Source organism: Aythya marila (genome assembly GCF_965140915.1).
Source record: "Aythya marila genome assembly, chromosome: 5".
Lineage (NCBI taxonomy): Eukaryota > Metazoa > Chordata > Aves > Anseriformes > Anatidae > Aythya > Aythya marila.
In genome coordinates this window covers 40,337,106-40,354,296 of record NC_139046.1, presented here as the reverse complement: position 1 = coordinate 40,354,296, position 17,191 = coordinate 40,337,106, and the positions used below count along the sequence as shown (strand labels likewise).

The following is a 17,191-nucleotide window of genomic DNA, read 5'->3' as shown; positions in this document are numbered from 1 at the left end:
GGTAGAGAATAATTACACCACTTCTCTGCAAAGGCTGAATTCACGTTGCCTTTCCTGTGACCAACTGTTTGTTTCCCTGGACATTGCAGTAGCCATGCTCTGTATCTGGCAGTTATGGGTCATCTTTCTTTTCCCTGACTGCAGATTCCAGATGAGTGCTAAGCAAGTCTTTAAGCAGATGCAATGCTTCTAGAATTTTACTGAAAATATCTCTCCCAGCACTTCATAGGATTATTTTTCCATAGCTGCATCACTTTGCATTACTACTGATCAACTGTTACACAGATTGATTCCTTCTTCCTGCAGGAATGCAAAGGGAAATATCATTTCTTTATTGTGGTCTGTATATCTGTAGGTTTGAAAAGTACTGCAGCAGTATTTCTAGCATGTTACTGTTATAGTGCAGATCACGTACAAAGGTCAGAATTATTACAGAATTACTACTGGCAAAAAATGTAGCTAATGTGAACACTGGCTAAAAATGTTTGCTTTGGTTTCTGGATCTTTCCTATTTAAAACAACTAACGTCCTGTGATTGGTCACGGCTGCCAGACATATTGAGAGCAGCAAGTCAAACGTTTTCCTCTACTGTCACCACATCTGCTGTTTTATTAAGTTTTGTTTATTATGTATTTACACAGTAACAATCCAAATATGGTATCCGGTTTGGTTTGGTTTTCTAAAAAGTGAAATACGGTTTGTCTTCCTCTAATGTAAATATTATGTAATCTCACAACTCCTGCAGTGTGTAAGCCAAGGTACTGTGCAAATGCACAATTGTCCTTAAATGCCCTCAGAAAAAGTTTGCAAATCTATCAGGTATTATCCATCCTTATTTATAGGCAAGGACAGACTCTTGTGCAAAGTAAATTGAGGTAAAACCAATCGGCTTGTTTTATACGTTACCTATGTTACCTCACAGTACAGCACAAGAAAGTGTTACAATCCACTCAGTTATTTCATTTATTCCAGAAAGTCAAGTCACTTCAGTGTACGTATATATTAAAAGAAAAAAAATCACTCAGTACCACAAAGCTCTTTAAAGTCAGATTTCCATAAATTTGCACAGTACTAAACACTGGCAGCATTAAGTAAATGAGAGCAAATAAGTACATTAAAGTGGAAACATGACTTAAGCAAATAGAAGCTGTTTTGTACTGTCCTATACCATTTCTATCATTCCATTTGTGGTCTGACTTTTTAATTAAAGAATGGTTTCAAAGTGCCTATAGGTAATCAAGAAATTAAATATGATTTTTTTAATTCTTATTTTTGCTGGTTCAACTGGAATTATAGCTGTCTTCATCTCCTGAATTTACCATTATTCTGCAGTTGCCATAGTGAAATCAGGTAGGACAGGCAAAGCTCTACTCGCTCTTCTCTTTGAACTTCACTATAAATAATGCTTAATCTATTGGTATGGCTTTAGAAATAGCTTTTAAAAATGTTAATGTGGATTTAGCAGTTGTGGAGAGGGAGAGATATACACAGGTCTCTAAGTGGAAGTCCTATTTACCCTTGGCAAAAATATGGTACCTGTGTGAGGAGCCCAAATTTTCCTCAACCAGGGAAGGAAAGAAAGGCTTGAGGAAAAAAATGTGTATGTCTGTGTCCATTTATACATCATGCTGTCAGATGCTTCCTAGTGGTGCTTTTATGGGGGATGAAGGAGTAATAGGGGCAGCTGTTTGTTTTTTGGTTTGTTTGTTTGTTTTTTTTTTTGACTGAGTAGCTGTGTTTTGTAACTGTAATAGTACCATAATAGTAATATTACCACATCATTTCAAGTTAGCGTGCATCTAGTAGCCTAATGGAGAGAGCTTTGTCATTAGAGAAATTTCAGGTAGCACAGACTTGGTGCTGAGAAGCTCCAAATCCCACTGTAGATTCATCTGATTTTTCAGGAAGGCGATGTCAGGCTTGCCGAGTGTGTTGTATTGGCTTATAGGAATATGTAGTATCTACCTAAGGTGTTCTGGTCTGTTGTGCACAGGCCTACCTCTAAGTCAATTCACTTATTTAAAACTTTGTACAAAAGTTATCTCAAGTGTAGAAGTACCAATTTATAAAAAACATCGTGCCTCAAAGGCACACTGAGAGATTTTTCAGACCTCTAGTAGAAGTCAGGGTTTGGTATGGAGAGATCCTAGAAGTAGAAGGAAACGTGCAGTTGAAATTGCCTAAATGCTCACTGACTGTCTAATTTAATTAGATGATCCAGTTGTTCTCCCTGTATTTATTCTCCCTACTCATTTATTTTTCTATTTATTTATTTATTTATTTATAGGTTAAAACTACAGCTAGCTTAACCAGACGGAAACTCCCTCTTTTGCAAGACCACTATAAACTGAGGGGACAGACAGGAAAAATATCTTAAGTGTCTTTCATGGCCTATATTGGGCTTCCATTACTCAGTTCAAGGAAGAGGTGTCATTCCCATCTTCAGCATACACAGTGTGCTCAGGTTGGACCAGCTGGAAGCCTTATGTCAGCACCTCTCCCTAACGCTGCTTTGTGGCTGTTCATGACAAATGGATGTGTGTGAAAGACAGCTTTCTCAGGAGGGTACTGCAAGAAAACAGCAACTACGGAATTTAGGAACCATTTTTAACCTCTATCCTCCATTATGTTTTGAATGTTTTGGCATCACAATCACATGCACAGAGAGAACAGAAAATAAGCAGTTTAAGAAGTAAACATAGAACAAAAGAATTGCTCAAAATTTTGGCTGATAAAGGGGAGGGAAAGGCATCTAACCACAACAGATACTAATCATTTAATATACTTGCTCTGAGCTTTTCAGCAATGTAAGAACATAAAATTAAAAAAAAAAAAAAAAAAAAAAAAAAAGGTAACTGTGGTGTGCTGAAAATTAGCCACGGCTCAGAGTGAATGAGAACACTGGTTGATGTTCGGTTGTTCTTGATGTTTCAAGCTGCTTACTTGCAATCTTAGTTTACTTGGGAGGGAAAAACTGTATTTCATGATTTTTCTTCTTGTTGTTGCTTTTCTTTTCTATTAGTTTTGCTTTTGTCTTAAGAGGGGGAGCAGGAGGAGCAGGACTGAACAGGACTCAATCATTCATACTTTTTCTATTTATTTCATTTAAAGGGAATGCTAGTGCAACCTTTGATGCCCTTAAAAGACTGCCAACCAACAATTTTTCCCTTATAAAATACACTTCCTGTAAAGTAAAAAAGGGTAAGAAAAATAGTTACAGTGAAAAGATTATTGAAAACTAGAAGTTTTCAGTGCTTAATGGATTTTTTGCGTGCTTTATTAAAATGTTAAAAATATTTAACAGTGATGGTTACCAGACACCTAAACCAGCAATAAGCAAGACAAATCCTTGTATTATACATAAAGTTAATATTGCAACATTTTGCATGAGTTTTATTTATAACTTACCCACTGATGACATTAGACTCCATTTTCAATACTGTGGTTTTTATGGTGTCATCCAATTGAACAGCACAGGTGTGTACATTATCCTGACCTTTGGGGGGGGACATGGAGAGGGAATGTAGTCACTCTGAGTTTGTTTTGAACTTGTCTGAAAGGATTTTCCCATATTTAACACGATGACCTTGTGGCTATTGGGACAATAACATTCACACCATCTTTGGGAAGAGCTAACACACAAATGCCATATATGGAGTAAGTGACTTGACACAAGATCAATCTAGCAATTGCATGGCAAAGATAAATAAAACATGGGAATACAGAGTCCAACTTCTTTTCCACTATTTTCAATGCATTCTTATAATTATATGAGGGAAGGTGTTCACACTCATGTTCATACTCATTTTATCATGTTGCAGACTTCTGGCTCAATTCTCATCAGACATTGGTAGTAATATGTCACTGTTATCTTGACAAATCTGGTATTTCTTCTAAACCTGAACAAGTGATAGTATTTTCCTCTGAATCTTCCTTCTTCTATTCTCCCTTATAAGGCACTGTATGTCTGTATAGTTTTCCTGCAAGCAGTATTTCTTATTTTAATGGTGAGCCAAAAAGATTCAGTGTGTAGTAAGCAAAGTTAAAATTAACTTGTTTCTAGGGTTGGTATATACTAAGCAAGAATAAATAACTTGTAAATAAATCTAGATAGCATTGTGATTTTTTTTTCAGAAGGTGATAAGGTTTCACAGTAGAGCTGTGATTGGCTGATAGATACATAAAAAGTCTGTGTGTATGCATGTATATGTACGTATATATATTAAGTGAAAAAGAAGGCAAAAAGCTGCTCCTTTTGGAAAAGGTGGGAAATAATCCCCAGTTATGCACCAGTTTGAGTTAATAACAAATGTAATAATTCTACAAAAAGCCCAGATGGTGTCCTGAAGTCTCTGGATTTTTATTTTTATTTTTATTTTTTTTGAAAGAAAGACTGGATATTTTGCAGGTGACAAGTTGCTACAAAAGATTTACGTATCTCAGGATGCATGTTTTCCAAATAACTAAAAATTAAGTTATTTTTAAATGTGAAATGAGGCAGGGCCAACTTGGGTTGTACAGACACTGGTTTTAACGTATTAACTCAGAAGGGCCCAGGGCATTAGAACTGATACATTCATAACAAAGAGCGTCAATGCCAGGCACAACTAAAATTTGCTAGCAGATTCCAAAGGAGGCAAAGAGTATTTTTATTTTCCACATCGGCGGAGGTGTTTGCTTTCCTTCTGGCTGGAGTTGAGGTGCCACAACAACGGGTAGCAAATGTAGCATTTTCTTCTTCATCTGTTCCCTGCTTAATACAGATAGGTGACTTACACTTCCAGAGACAGTAAATTTAAGTACAGCATCACACATAAAATATTTCTGCCTGTCAATTACACACAATGATGTGTTTGGCAGTTAAACTGCTAAGCAGCATTGTGTGAAGATACTCAGTGTGATTTACTATCCAGTCTTGGACTAATTCTCTGATCTGGGAAGTTGGAAGCACAGATGAGTTGTCCTCCATTTGTTAATTCATCTGTTACATTGTTTGTTTTATTGTATATTTGTGTATAAGAATTCTGAGATAAAGAATTGTCTAATAATTCATTCAAAATGTTGAGGTATCTTTAATGCTGGTTCCAAGATTTATACTGAGCAAATGGTAAATACAGGTATACAGTGCATTTATTTATCAACATTTTTGCGATCAAAATTTGCTGAACAACTTTTCCAATTAGCGTGGTTCCATTTTACAGTACTTATTAAACAAAAATAAATTACTGTGAGAGCAGTCCTGCATCCCCTCTTAAATGCACTTTTGGCATATCCTATCGCTCTGGCAAGCACTGTCACCAGATAAACAGCTGCACAGAAAGAAAGGATTTCTGCAAACTAGGAGGCACTCACAGATTATTCAGATATCATCTTGCACTGGCCTTCGGATGGCCTGTTACTTCCAGCCCTAAAAATAAACAACTATTAATCACCTAATGGCAACATGAGTTGACCAGCACTTATGGCTGCCTGGACCTCAATCTAACTCTACTCAAAAGCTTTTCTCATGTTTTCTGTCACCCAGGATAAGAGGTAGTTTGCAGCCAAGCATTCCTTTGAGAGGACTGCTCTGAGTTTAACAAAACGTTTCAAATAACCTCAGTAACTCCTCTCAACCTAAAGCTTAAAAGATGTAGAGTCAAACAATAGCAGCCTCACATCAGCAGTCTCTGTAGAGGGAACTAATAGGGATAAGGTTTTCACAGAGAAACAGTAACAAGCAAGTACCTCAGAAAGCACCATTTCTTGCCTGGGTTTACTCAGAAAGTGATGCTTACAAAGACAATATATGGAACATCTTTTTCTTCACACCCTTTCAAAGGATAGCAATAATTTTGCAATGTTGAAACTGGTATATATAAGTAGCACCACTTAACTAGAAGTTAAGCATGTTGTAGCATAGCATGTTGTAGGATGGAAAGGTATTGCTGCTTGAGTAAAACAAGAGGGAACAGTTAGTTGGTATAGAATATCAGACTCTCACCATCAGAAGGGAATTTATCAAATTTCTGAAGAAAATGTAAAAAACTTTTTTCCTATTGTGCATTTCAGACTGAGATTTTGTTTTGGTTGAGATTCTTTTGCTTACTCCTTTGCCCATCATCCAGGGTGCCGTAAGCAATACAAGATCCTTATATTCCAGGGAAATTTGGACCTATCTATCTCCAAATTACCAGTAAGGTAGCTGGAATATTCTCTATTATCTCTAACTTCTTTTTAGATAGATACTGGAACTAACTTCTCAGACAGCTAAAATGCATTGTTTTCCAAAATGCACGCCCAAGTGATCTCCATTAATGCTAGAGACAACTGTGACCATAATTTCCATCAAACAGTCAAGCACTACAAGGATTAACAATTTCTTTCCAAAGCACTGATACGAATATCACGGTAATTTTCACTACAACAGCCTAATCCTGCAACACAGGCATAAGGAGTACCTTACAGTCTCTCTTTACATCACAAAACCTTACTGACTGGTGTGCATCTAACCCATTTCAAAGATGCTGAGACTAAAAAAGATGTTCTACCTTAAGTACACATAGCCACTTAGAGAGATGAGCATCTCAAAGACTAATAAACACAAAGTATTATGTTTCAAAGAAGTTAGGACATAAACCAACAAAAATTGAAAAATTCAGAGTTCAGTCAAGGCTTAATGAAGAGCTGCCTTAAGCTCTTCACTTAGAAAGCCTTGATCCCTGTAAATCAGTGTAACCTTAATGTTATTTAATCATAGCTTTTTAAAGTTAATTTCCATGAGAACTATATTTAAAAAAACCCTAAGTTGTCATTGAGGATTATAAAAATCCTTTATTTGCCTGGAGAACAGTACTCAGATCTGAATGAATAAGTGTAAGTGGATAATGTGTTTCGACAGGTTGTTTATTAAAAATGTATTATGTAGCTAAAAGTTATATTGTATTTATAATATTTTAATGACAGTGCCTTGCACAGTTTTTGGTGCATTCTATTAATACGCATTTAAAAGTTGTGCTATGCAAAATTCTAAAATATTTTAAATGGTCTCTTATCTCCGTATAAATATCACTCGATTTGTTTTATTTCTCCAAATGCCAAGAGCAATTAAATCATATTATAAGCCCGATGAAATGCTGCTCTTTGATTGATGCTTTAACAGCCTCACTGAAGAGAGAAAAAGACTCTAGTGTAAACCAGAGTAAGCTGGTATAAAAAAAAGCTCATTAAAATTTAATTGTATCCAAGAGAGGTGTGACTACAGAGACAGAGTCCTGATACTAGTTTCTGTCTACCTTTTTTCACCTGACAACTCCACCATTCCACATCAACTGAGTATCACATCAATACCTGGCATTCAAGGAAATGCTTACCTTTCTCAGCCCACAAAAAATTTCCATTTTTGAGTCAAAACCTACTTGGGAGTTGAGGTCTCACAGAATATTAACAGACTTAAAATTTTTTCTTGTCTTCAGTAAAAATAAGATTTCACCCAACCACTGTCGTAACATCAAATCTTAAAGCAGATTAGGTTTTACTTGCTTAATTTTACCTGAAGCAGCATAAACTGGATGCCTGGATCCCTGAGAAATAACACGCTGCTGACTTCTCTGTGTGGGACTTGATACATTGCTTGCTAGGGCCACGTACAAGTTCCCTATTATTTTTGAAAGTATGTGATGGGAACTTGCTAAACTTTTTCTTGAGATATGTTCACCAGCTAAATATGTTTTTGTACAGCTACTGCTACAGGTAGACAATATCAAGTAGCTTAAGGGAGTTTGGGAACAAAAATGTTGTTGCCTTCTGAGGTTACAAGTTAAGGACCAGATTTTTTAAGCAAAAAATATCTTTCAGTTATTTGATTTTACTAAGCATTGGAATTTTTTTCTTTGTTTTGACCGGATGTGGTGAAGTCAGAAGTAAGTATCTGTGTGATACCTTGAAGGCATGTTTTATTTAAGTCATAGTGTGCCACTGGTTCACAAACAAAAGTGAAATGTGGAGGATTTAAAAAGTGAAAGGAGTAATAAAAAAAGTTATCTTTAAATTGCATTCAGAGTTTTTAAGGATGCACTTCTTTTATGCACAAGTACCTTAAATTGATTTAAGCCTCTATATAAATGAACAATAGTAGAAATAGCTTGTTACAAATTAATCTGAACTAGGCTTGCTGTAGCTGTTAAAATGGAAAATTTCTTGCTAATCAAAGTCAGTTTCTGAGCAGTGGCTAGTAAACATTTGCCAAGATATATAATACTGTGTCATCAGCAGTAGTAAACTGGTCTAGACATAAGGAAGTTGGCTGACTGATGCCAATTGACCTTACTTGAAAATGTGGTCTGCAGTTGTTGCTTACCAGCCTCACTCTGCCAATAGCCAGTTCCCTCCACTGACATATATAAGACTTCTACAAGTACCCAAAATAAAGCTTGACCCCTTAAAAAGTAAGCGATATTGTAGATTTTTATGTTTATAACTATGGGGTTTATTAGTACTAGTAGTAAAACCACTTTACTCACAACTGTGATTCTCAAGAACTGTATTAAATTGATTTAGAATGTAATAATTTATTTCCAAATCATTGTAATTTCCATAGTGCAAGTTAGAATGCCCTAATCTGCTTGATATTTTAAAAATAAAATAAAGTAACAAAGTCAGATTTCCAGCTGGCACTGACAGTGATTTGACATTAACAAGTGAGAGACCAGAATACAGTCCTTCAAAGGTACATTCAGATGTGACCGTCATAATTAAAATCACCAGCCAGGTAGACTGCTATGCTTTCATTTAACAAGTACTTTGCTGAGTTTGTTAAAATATTTGCTTAGATGCATGTATATTAGAAATAATAATTCACATGCCAGCATTTCATTAAGAGAGTCTCTTGGAATTAGAATTATTTACATTGTTCTGAGATGCATATAACCCATTTATAACAAATAGAGTAAGAATAAATAAAGCGAACATTTATTTAAAAACAACTGCAAGATGTTTTACGTTTCTGCTCAGTATCGAGCAGTGTGTTGAAAATGCATTTTTCATAAAACCACATGCAAGGCTTTTTGATGGTGAAAAAATCAACTCCCAACAGCCACATGTCTAGGCAAAGCCTTAGAAGCTAGTAGACCCCACACAGACATTCCAGAAGAAAAGACATTACTAGAAAGTAGTTTCTCTTAAAGTGAAGTAGAATATGCGTGAGCCTACTAGGCCGCTTCAATAAATAAATAAAAGTCATTTTTTCTTTTCTAGTTTCAAAACTGGTTCAACTGGAGGGCAAGTTAAAGCCAGATTCACTTTTTACTTTTTTTTTTTTTTTTTACTTAGTTTACTTAGTTTTTTTTGTTTTGTTTTGTTTTTCTTATATGAAGATATGATTTATTATTTATTTATTTATTTATTTTAAGAACAACAACCGTTTGGCTCTTTGTGCTCCAAACACACTTAGGTGTGTTAGGAGCACATTCAGGTTAGCTGACTTTTACCTTCCTGGCTGTTCATCATCTCTCTGTGAAACTCCTTTCCAGGAACAAAGGACAGCATCCCAGGTTTATCGATGTACAAATCTATACTCCTTTAGCTATGGGTCTCTCAAAATCAGTGTAATTAAACCAGTACAAAAGATTCTCTGAACACTCCTGAATTAGTGCAAGGCTAACTTATTTAGAGTAACATGATCAGACGTAAGTTCTAGCTAAAGTACTGAGCATGTAACTATATTCAAGCTATATTTTACTATCTCCAGCATCTAACTTAAATCCTTCAGTTTATTCTTCGAGAGACGCTGTCTGCTGCCCTTAGACTAAGTTTAATCTTTTGTATCAAGCCTAAATTAGGCTGCAGTTCCTTGGTAGCCTAAACTAATCCATGAGCCTTTGTGATTTGTCTTTCTTCTTGCTATACCATGGGGTCATAAGTCTGTCTGTCTCCCTTTTGGCACTTCTGGCACTCTGATCCTGCAATGAAGTGCTGCTAGAGTGCCTTGGTTGCCTTGTACTCACGACTTCTCATGTCAAAACTAGACAATGACTGAAACAGGATTTTTGTAATGCTACCTACAATAATTGATTTTTAAGTAAAGTAATGCAACTAGTGTAGACAAGTGTTACTTGCTCTGTTTATTATATTCCAAAGGAAGACAGCATCTGTATTTATTGTTTGTTTCTATTTTTACTGCGCAAAACATAGAATTAAAACCTTAATTAACTTGATCTCACTTCAGCTAAAAGAAAAGGCCATGTAGTTCAAAAAGCAATAGTTTCCCTGGAATAGGTAGAACTACAGGTTTTTATAACCTGTGCCTCTAAGTTTTTCATGATAAGAACTAAAGACTTCGGAAAGGGAGGGGGGGGGGGGGAAGTTAAACACCTAGTTAGGGGGTTTACAATTTGTCTGAGCAAGAGCAAAATCCACAGCCAGTTACATACATTATAAGCTTGCTTTTTCATTTTAAACTTAAACCTCCTTCAAACAGCATGTCTTCCTCATGAAATGAGACAACCTGGCCTGTATCGCGTACAGTATCACTACAGCGTTAGAATCATTTGGTATGCTCAAAGGCTTTTTTCTCCTCGTTGCTACTAAATGAATCCCCTTTCCATAGCAAAACAAAGTAAGCATTCCGTCATTTTAGTTTATTCTCCTGTAAACCAAAGTCACCAGTTTTTTACATGTTAAGACTAATGCAGAAATATTATTTTCATCTTTACAGTTTTCAGCACTGAAATTTGTTCATCGTGATGGCATATAGGCACTTTGGAAGGAGTCAAATTGAAAAGGGTAGTTCTTACTTACAGGTTACACTTCCCTACCTCATCCTCTTACACAAAAAGGTTGAGTGTCTTTTCAAATTAAGGCAGCAGTAATTAACCAGTGGCATTGTTTGTGATTTGCCAACTCTGGGCGTTAATGAGAGAGAAATTAGCACTTAGCAGCAGGAGTTCCTGATCCTCAGTGGCAAATACTTAATGTGCCAACAAGTTAATTTCGGTCTTAAGTACTCCACTTAAGTGTTTTTAAACAAAAGTATGGCATGTTTTTTATGTGATCGTACATATGCTCCTTGTGATATAAAGGTATAATAGAAGGAACGATACAATACAGTGAAAAAGTGCTACAGGCAGCACAGGGCAAATACTAACACAGTGAAAAGCAGGACTGATCTATGCGTTCATGCTAAAGATGTAGTTGTTCCTGCAATTAGCAGCATGCAGTGTGCCTGAATATATAATTTATCATCAAATTTGGCATTTCTGAACTTTTTTTTAAGCAAACGATATTCCTAAAAGTCTGATTTTATGAGTAGTGATGATAAGACAGAAAGACATAACCTTTTTAAGGAGTCTTAAAATGTTAATTTTATTAGAGATTGTAAGTTCAAATATGTAACAAATAACCTAAGCACAGTGCTCCATGCATTTTATGGTGGCTAAGGGATTCAGGCTGCCTCATGGAGCAAAATGAGCCCCTTAAAACTAGGGCTGAGCAGCTGCTCATTAGCATCAAGTTTTTTACCAGGTAAACACACTACTGAGCAAGTACTCGTGTATGTTTCATTGATTCTGCCCTGCATGAAATAGTGCAATAGAAACATAAGGATCTGTAACGTGGAGATTACTGCTTTTAAAATAACATTGGTTAATACATAAGTACATCCCCCCTAGCTCCTTGTTGCTGTACTGTCCACATGAACCTCAAGAAGTGGGAATGGAGACAGGTCCTTAGAGGCAGTTGTTGGCCAGCCAGAGAAAACTTAGGAGCCATTTTTTAGTCTGTGCTTGCTTCCGTACTAAACATGTTGGAATATGCTAGTTAGTGCATCTGGATGTGTCACCATTTTAACCTTTCTACTTTCAAATGGTATCTTTCAGTTTCAAAAATCCCATTTGCCAAGGCGGCCTCAGCTATGCGGAGGGGTAATTTACTCAGCCACTAAATTGCAGCCTCTTCTAAGTTGGAGAGCAGTAGCCATAAACCAAAATGTTACAACACTATGCAGCAGTTTTGGGTAAAAGACTACCATATCTAATTGAAACGGCAGGAGGAAGCCACAGGGGTTTCTTCTTCCTTTGATGCCTGTTCTATTACATGAGCACATCAAATAGAGTTTTCCCTCCATTGTTGGAAAGAAACCACCCTAATGAAGCCAGTCTGGCACTGTCCACAGTTTTGAGTGCTTGCATTGTCTGTCGAGTAGACATTTAGGTTACTGTGCATCCCCCCAGTGCATTTTTATTATAATTAAACATTAACAAAAACTGGCTACCATATTGGTTGAGTACTCAGCACAGCTCTGCATATAAACCATTACATGACATTCTATTGAACTTTTTCTTGTACAGACGGTATCTAACAGCTCATCCTGCACTGTTGTTTTTGGCAAGTTCACTACAGCATATAATAAATCAAGGAAAGAAAAAGCTTTTTGGCCTAATGTTGTACAGACTGCTGTAATGCTAGACTACAGAAAGCAGTTCTGTTTTTAGACATCCTTTTACTAACCCAACATTCATAATTTATGATTTCACTGTAAAATTCCTGCAACACTACACCAAAAGTAATGCTGCCCTTTAATTAAGTGCTCTCAGTAGGAAAAACGTGAAACTGATGTGCAAAACATATCGCAGTACACAGTGATTGATAGTGATTACTTCTTTATGAACCCAGCCTGAAGGTCTGAACTTCCTGATGGGTAAAATAGTCCACAGGGCTACTTCCTGAGATTGCCTAGTGGGAAACAGTCAGAGCTAGTAATATCTGAGGAATTCCTCAGGCACATTTCAGAGACGTTACAGCAGAAACTTTCTGTTTCTTTACAAATTCTGCTTTACACTAATAATTACCTGAACAGCAATACATCATAGAAGTTATATTTCAAGGATTCATTGCTGATTGTTGTGGTACTGCAATTTCCATGAACTGGGACTTGCATCAACTTCTTTATTTCTAATGCCTACATGTCCAACTCTGAAAAAGCTGAGTGCATGGCGAGAGAAACTTCTGTATGTGTCAAAGTTACTAAATGTTATTTAAGACACTGGTCTGTTTTTACTGCTATGGGCAAGCTATTCAAAGAAAGAAAAAAAAAAGACTAATGTAGGTTGTTTGAGTCTCTAACTAGGATTTTTATTAATGGAATGTGGCATTAATGATATATATCAATTCCACGCTGATTAAAATTTGCAAATTAAATGGAAGTCAAATACGATCTCAAATTTGGTAGTGAAATTAACAGAAGATTTACTTGTGTTGGAATTGCAGAGGTGGGAAATTACACTCCACCTAGCACAACCACATAAATTCATTTTCCTTTTTGCTTGATAGATTTGGCCCTGGATTAGTGATCTACTGGTATGGATTTATTGAAGAGCTGGACTGCCATCGTGAACGTGGTATCCTGCTAAAAGACTGCTTTCCTACTGACATTGTGACTCTGCGACACAGCATGGCTCAACGCTGATGGTGGGAGGAAGAGGTAAATCCGGAAGCAATTTTACTTTCCTGCAGTGTAAACTAATAGCAGCATCTGCCCTGAACTTCAGCTGAACTCCTGCTGCCCGTGCTTATGCTACTGCCTCTTTACACAAACATATCAAGAGTTTCTGTTTTGCTTCAGACCTCTCTTGTGATCAGCCAAAAAAGACAGACACAACCCACTCATTATCAGCATTTCTGTCTCTGTCAAACAGAGAGTTCCTAGATACTCATAATCTTTCTTCCTTCCGGATGGCTTCTTCAAGCATTCTAAACAAAGAAAACAGTGCAGAGGACGAAAGGTACAACTTTTAGATCTCATTCCTGTTTCAGAGTCACCTTTAAAAATAAGGGACTTCATGGTTTCACTCACAAGTTTATTCAGTGTTAGTGATCTGGCTGGAACACCTACACCAGGGTGGAAAACTGGTAAAGGCTGTTATTCAGGGGCTTAAAACAATACAGTGCATAGCTCATAAAGCCCAACTGTTGGGACAGGATCATGTAACTTCTGGCTCTTACAGTAAAAAGCCAGATTTTGAGGGAATAATTAGTGTGTGTTTCCTTGCTGTCTTATTGCTTTAAAAAAATGAATCCCAAGCTAACTATTAAAAAAATAACTAGAGCTAAGGGATTCTTAGGGAGTGGAAGTGAAAAGCAAGGATTCATTTTATGCATATGAGCCTGTGAACTCTGCGGTACATATTCATGTTTTTTTTATAAAAAGTTTAATGATGCCAAAATAACTTGTGTTTTGTCTTCCCTTTTCTCTCTCCCTGCCCAAGAATCCATACCTATGAGTTGTTCTCTTAAGTAATGAATCTGTCTTAACCCCTGCAGGTACTGTAACATGCAATTTTCTGGTATATTGAAGTCTAGAAGAACAATATGCAGGGGCTCTCCATGTGGGTTACTTTTGAAGAAGATTATCTCGCTGGTGTTCAAGAAGTGGAGTAGAAAAAAAAATAAAACAGTGCTTCTTATGGGACAGATAAAGTATGCAAGTGGGCTAAAGTTTCCCGAGTACTCATGTATTCTTGTAAGATAATTATTTTTCTCAACCACCATGACTGGAAGTACACTGAAGTGGCCGTTAGCCCCCCTTGAAATTTTGAGGGGTTCAATCTCATCTTCTTTCTATACTCAGCACCACTCAGGGAGCAATATTCGGACTCAGTTTTGCTCTCTGAGTTAGAGATCTCTTAATAAATAGTGTCAAGTCCAGCAGCTGTTTTCATTACTCCTTTCTTTGCGAACAGACATTCAAGAAAGGACAAAATATTTTCAAAAGTCAGCAAGAGTTTGTCTGTATGTTCGCCACGTCCAGATTTCAAGAGCAGTTCAGCAGAGGTACAGATTCCATTGTAGAATTAGAGGTATATTAACAGTACCCTTAAAGCACAAGTTAATGACCTCTTCCCTAAGGAAAAAGTCTTTAAAACATTACTGTGCATATTCATCATCTTTCAGTTGGTGATACTTTGTGCATCTGTATGATTTCAGAAATCACAAGCACACTTTCTGCAGTCTCACCTTCGGTTTAAAGAAAGGATTTTTTTTTTTTTCATATGAATGCGTAGTATTTTTATTTTGAATATTTAGTTCTCGCTTTAACACTTTCTAGTAAGCTTTAAACAGAAGTTTATCATTTTGACAAATATTTCATTATCAGGAAAAAAATATCTTTAGTCTTTCAAGTGCTCTTTTCCTTGCTGAGAGACAAGCTAGTTTAGCCCCTCTACAGTGAGCAATTGGCATGTTGAGATTATTTGCTTGGTTTTGAATGTGTTCTAGTGAAAAGATTTATTAAAAAAAAAAAATCAAACACCTGCAACTCATTTATGTTCAATTATTTAAGGTACTGTACTTAGCTTATTTTAACTGACCAGCTTTATGGATCTGCACATAAAGATGCACAGAAACAATCTGTGAAGTGTACCTGCTTGATGCTACACAGAAGCTGCAGTTAGGGTGTTGCTGCCCCTAGGACTTTTAACTGTAGATTAGGTTAGTGGCATGTGTAAAATCAAGAAGTAATGGTTGTCTAAGTGAAATAGGTTTTAAGGGCAAACTGAATTTGTTTTGGCTAGTGCATATGCTTTCTGTTGTATGAAATCATTTAAATCAGCTTTTACATGATGCACTAATGCTGTTTTTTCTTTTTGAATAAATTAAATTTATCTGCACAGATGTTGAAAATTCTGCTCAACCTCCATCAAAGCTTTGCTTTATTTGTTTTTACATTAAACAAATTTATGTGGGGATACACAGATAAATCAGGTTAGGCTTGTATTTGTTTATTTATTCCTCTACCTAATGCTGTGACATAACAGGTTGGAAAGCAATACAGCTGTCTTTAATCAAAGTTTTGACCTCATCTTTATGTATATTGCCCCCTTTAAGAATCTTGGTATTAGAATGAAGTTGAAATAAGCCACAAAAATGTACATACTGTGCTAATTTAATTAAGTGTAATCAAGCAAGCTTTGCCACCACAAAAATTATGCTGTGTCAGTACTTTAAATGCTGAAAACAGAACATCATAAAAATTAAAACTACATTGTTATTCCAACTTGTATCTTGCCTCCTTTGTGTATTTTCTGTTTATCAGATGTAAACATTAACTTACGTATTAAAGAGGAGAGACTGTTTGCTTGTGTTTTTTTTGTTGTTTGTTTTGTTTTTTTAAGCAATGCTGTAGCCATTAAACCCTAACATTAAAGCCATATCCAGTTTTATGGAGTAATCTGTAGAGTGTGCTAATGAATTATGCCAAGCCAGAAAGCAGAAGTGTGCATAAAACTGAATGATGTTCTTACTGGCATATATAGACTTGCCAAGCATCTGCTCTTAGAAACACCATAATAAGGCCTGTTAGAAGCTTTAGAAATTGGTGCAATTGTGTTGAACATGGAAGTAAAACTTCGTTGTGTAAGAGTAACAACAATTGTTGCAGGGCACACTCTAGTGTACAACAGTCCAAACTAAGAAAACATTTTTAGCATTCCTGTATTCTGGGAGCTCATTATTAGCATGAATTGAACAATCTTTCTCTAAAGCCAGCTCAGAGCTGAACAAAACGTCTGATCTAAAGATGAAAAAAAAAAGGACCAAGTGTCTTCCTGTGCTTACCTCACTATTTTTTATAATTATAATAGTATAGATAGTTCATAAATACTTTTTATCCTATTTTGTTGTACTTGCTTATTCAAAAATCTCATTCTTTTCTGGTATTTGCTTTCAGATTTCTCCACCACCTTCTGGGTTCTCTTTACCATCCAAGCTACTAGAGAGGACTATTCACAGCCCTTTCCATTTGCCTTTACTTCCTGCCCTTTTGATTTTCCATCTTGTTGAACTATTTCTCATTTATTTACTCAGTATCATTTACCCTTGTTCCCCCTTTGAAAAAAATCTGTCCTATGTTTTCTACTGCCTACTTCTATTTCTGCTAGTGTATCTGAGGAGTGCTGTTTCCAGTTCCAAGTGTGTTAGGGCTGACCCACCATCTCAAGTAATTTTGCTTTTACTCTTAGGTGGTGGATTTTGATACTGCCCTCACATTTCCTTGTATATCCCCGTGGTGTAACACAGACACATGTGAATGTTCTGCATTCTCTTGGTCTGAAATTATCATTTTAGGTCATTTCCACAGGCTGGGAATGTTGACAGAGCAGCGCTCTAATGCAGCTTAATTGTTCCTATCTAGCACAGAGTTGTACAAAGGACAGTAGGT

At 36.3% G+C, this 17,191-nt stretch overlaps 1 protein-coding gene across 8 annotated transcripts in view; it reads left to right on the top strand.

Annotated features, from left to right (window-relative positions):
- CDIN1 (CDAN1 interacting nuclease 1) overlaps window positions 1–16,106 on the top strand; it is a 124,654-nt gene extending 108,548 nt beyond the window's left edge. For 4 of the 8 annotated variants that reach the window (XM_082762592.1, XM_082762589.1, XM_082762588.1 and 1 more), the window contains one exon: window positions 13,306–16,106. In XM_082762592.1, the coding sequence (XP_082618718.1) occupies window positions 13,306–13,441 (136 nt within the window). In that variant the 3' untranslated portion in view covers window positions 13,442–16,106. Of the gene's footprint in view, window positions 1–1,296; window positions 1,351–2,287; window positions 2,325–13,305 lie in introns of those variants that run through there. The other 4 variants (XR_014317684.1, XM_082762587.1, XM_082762586.1 and 1 more) reach the window with 4 other exon arrangements.
- Window positions 16,107–17,191: the final 1,085 nt, after the last annotated feature.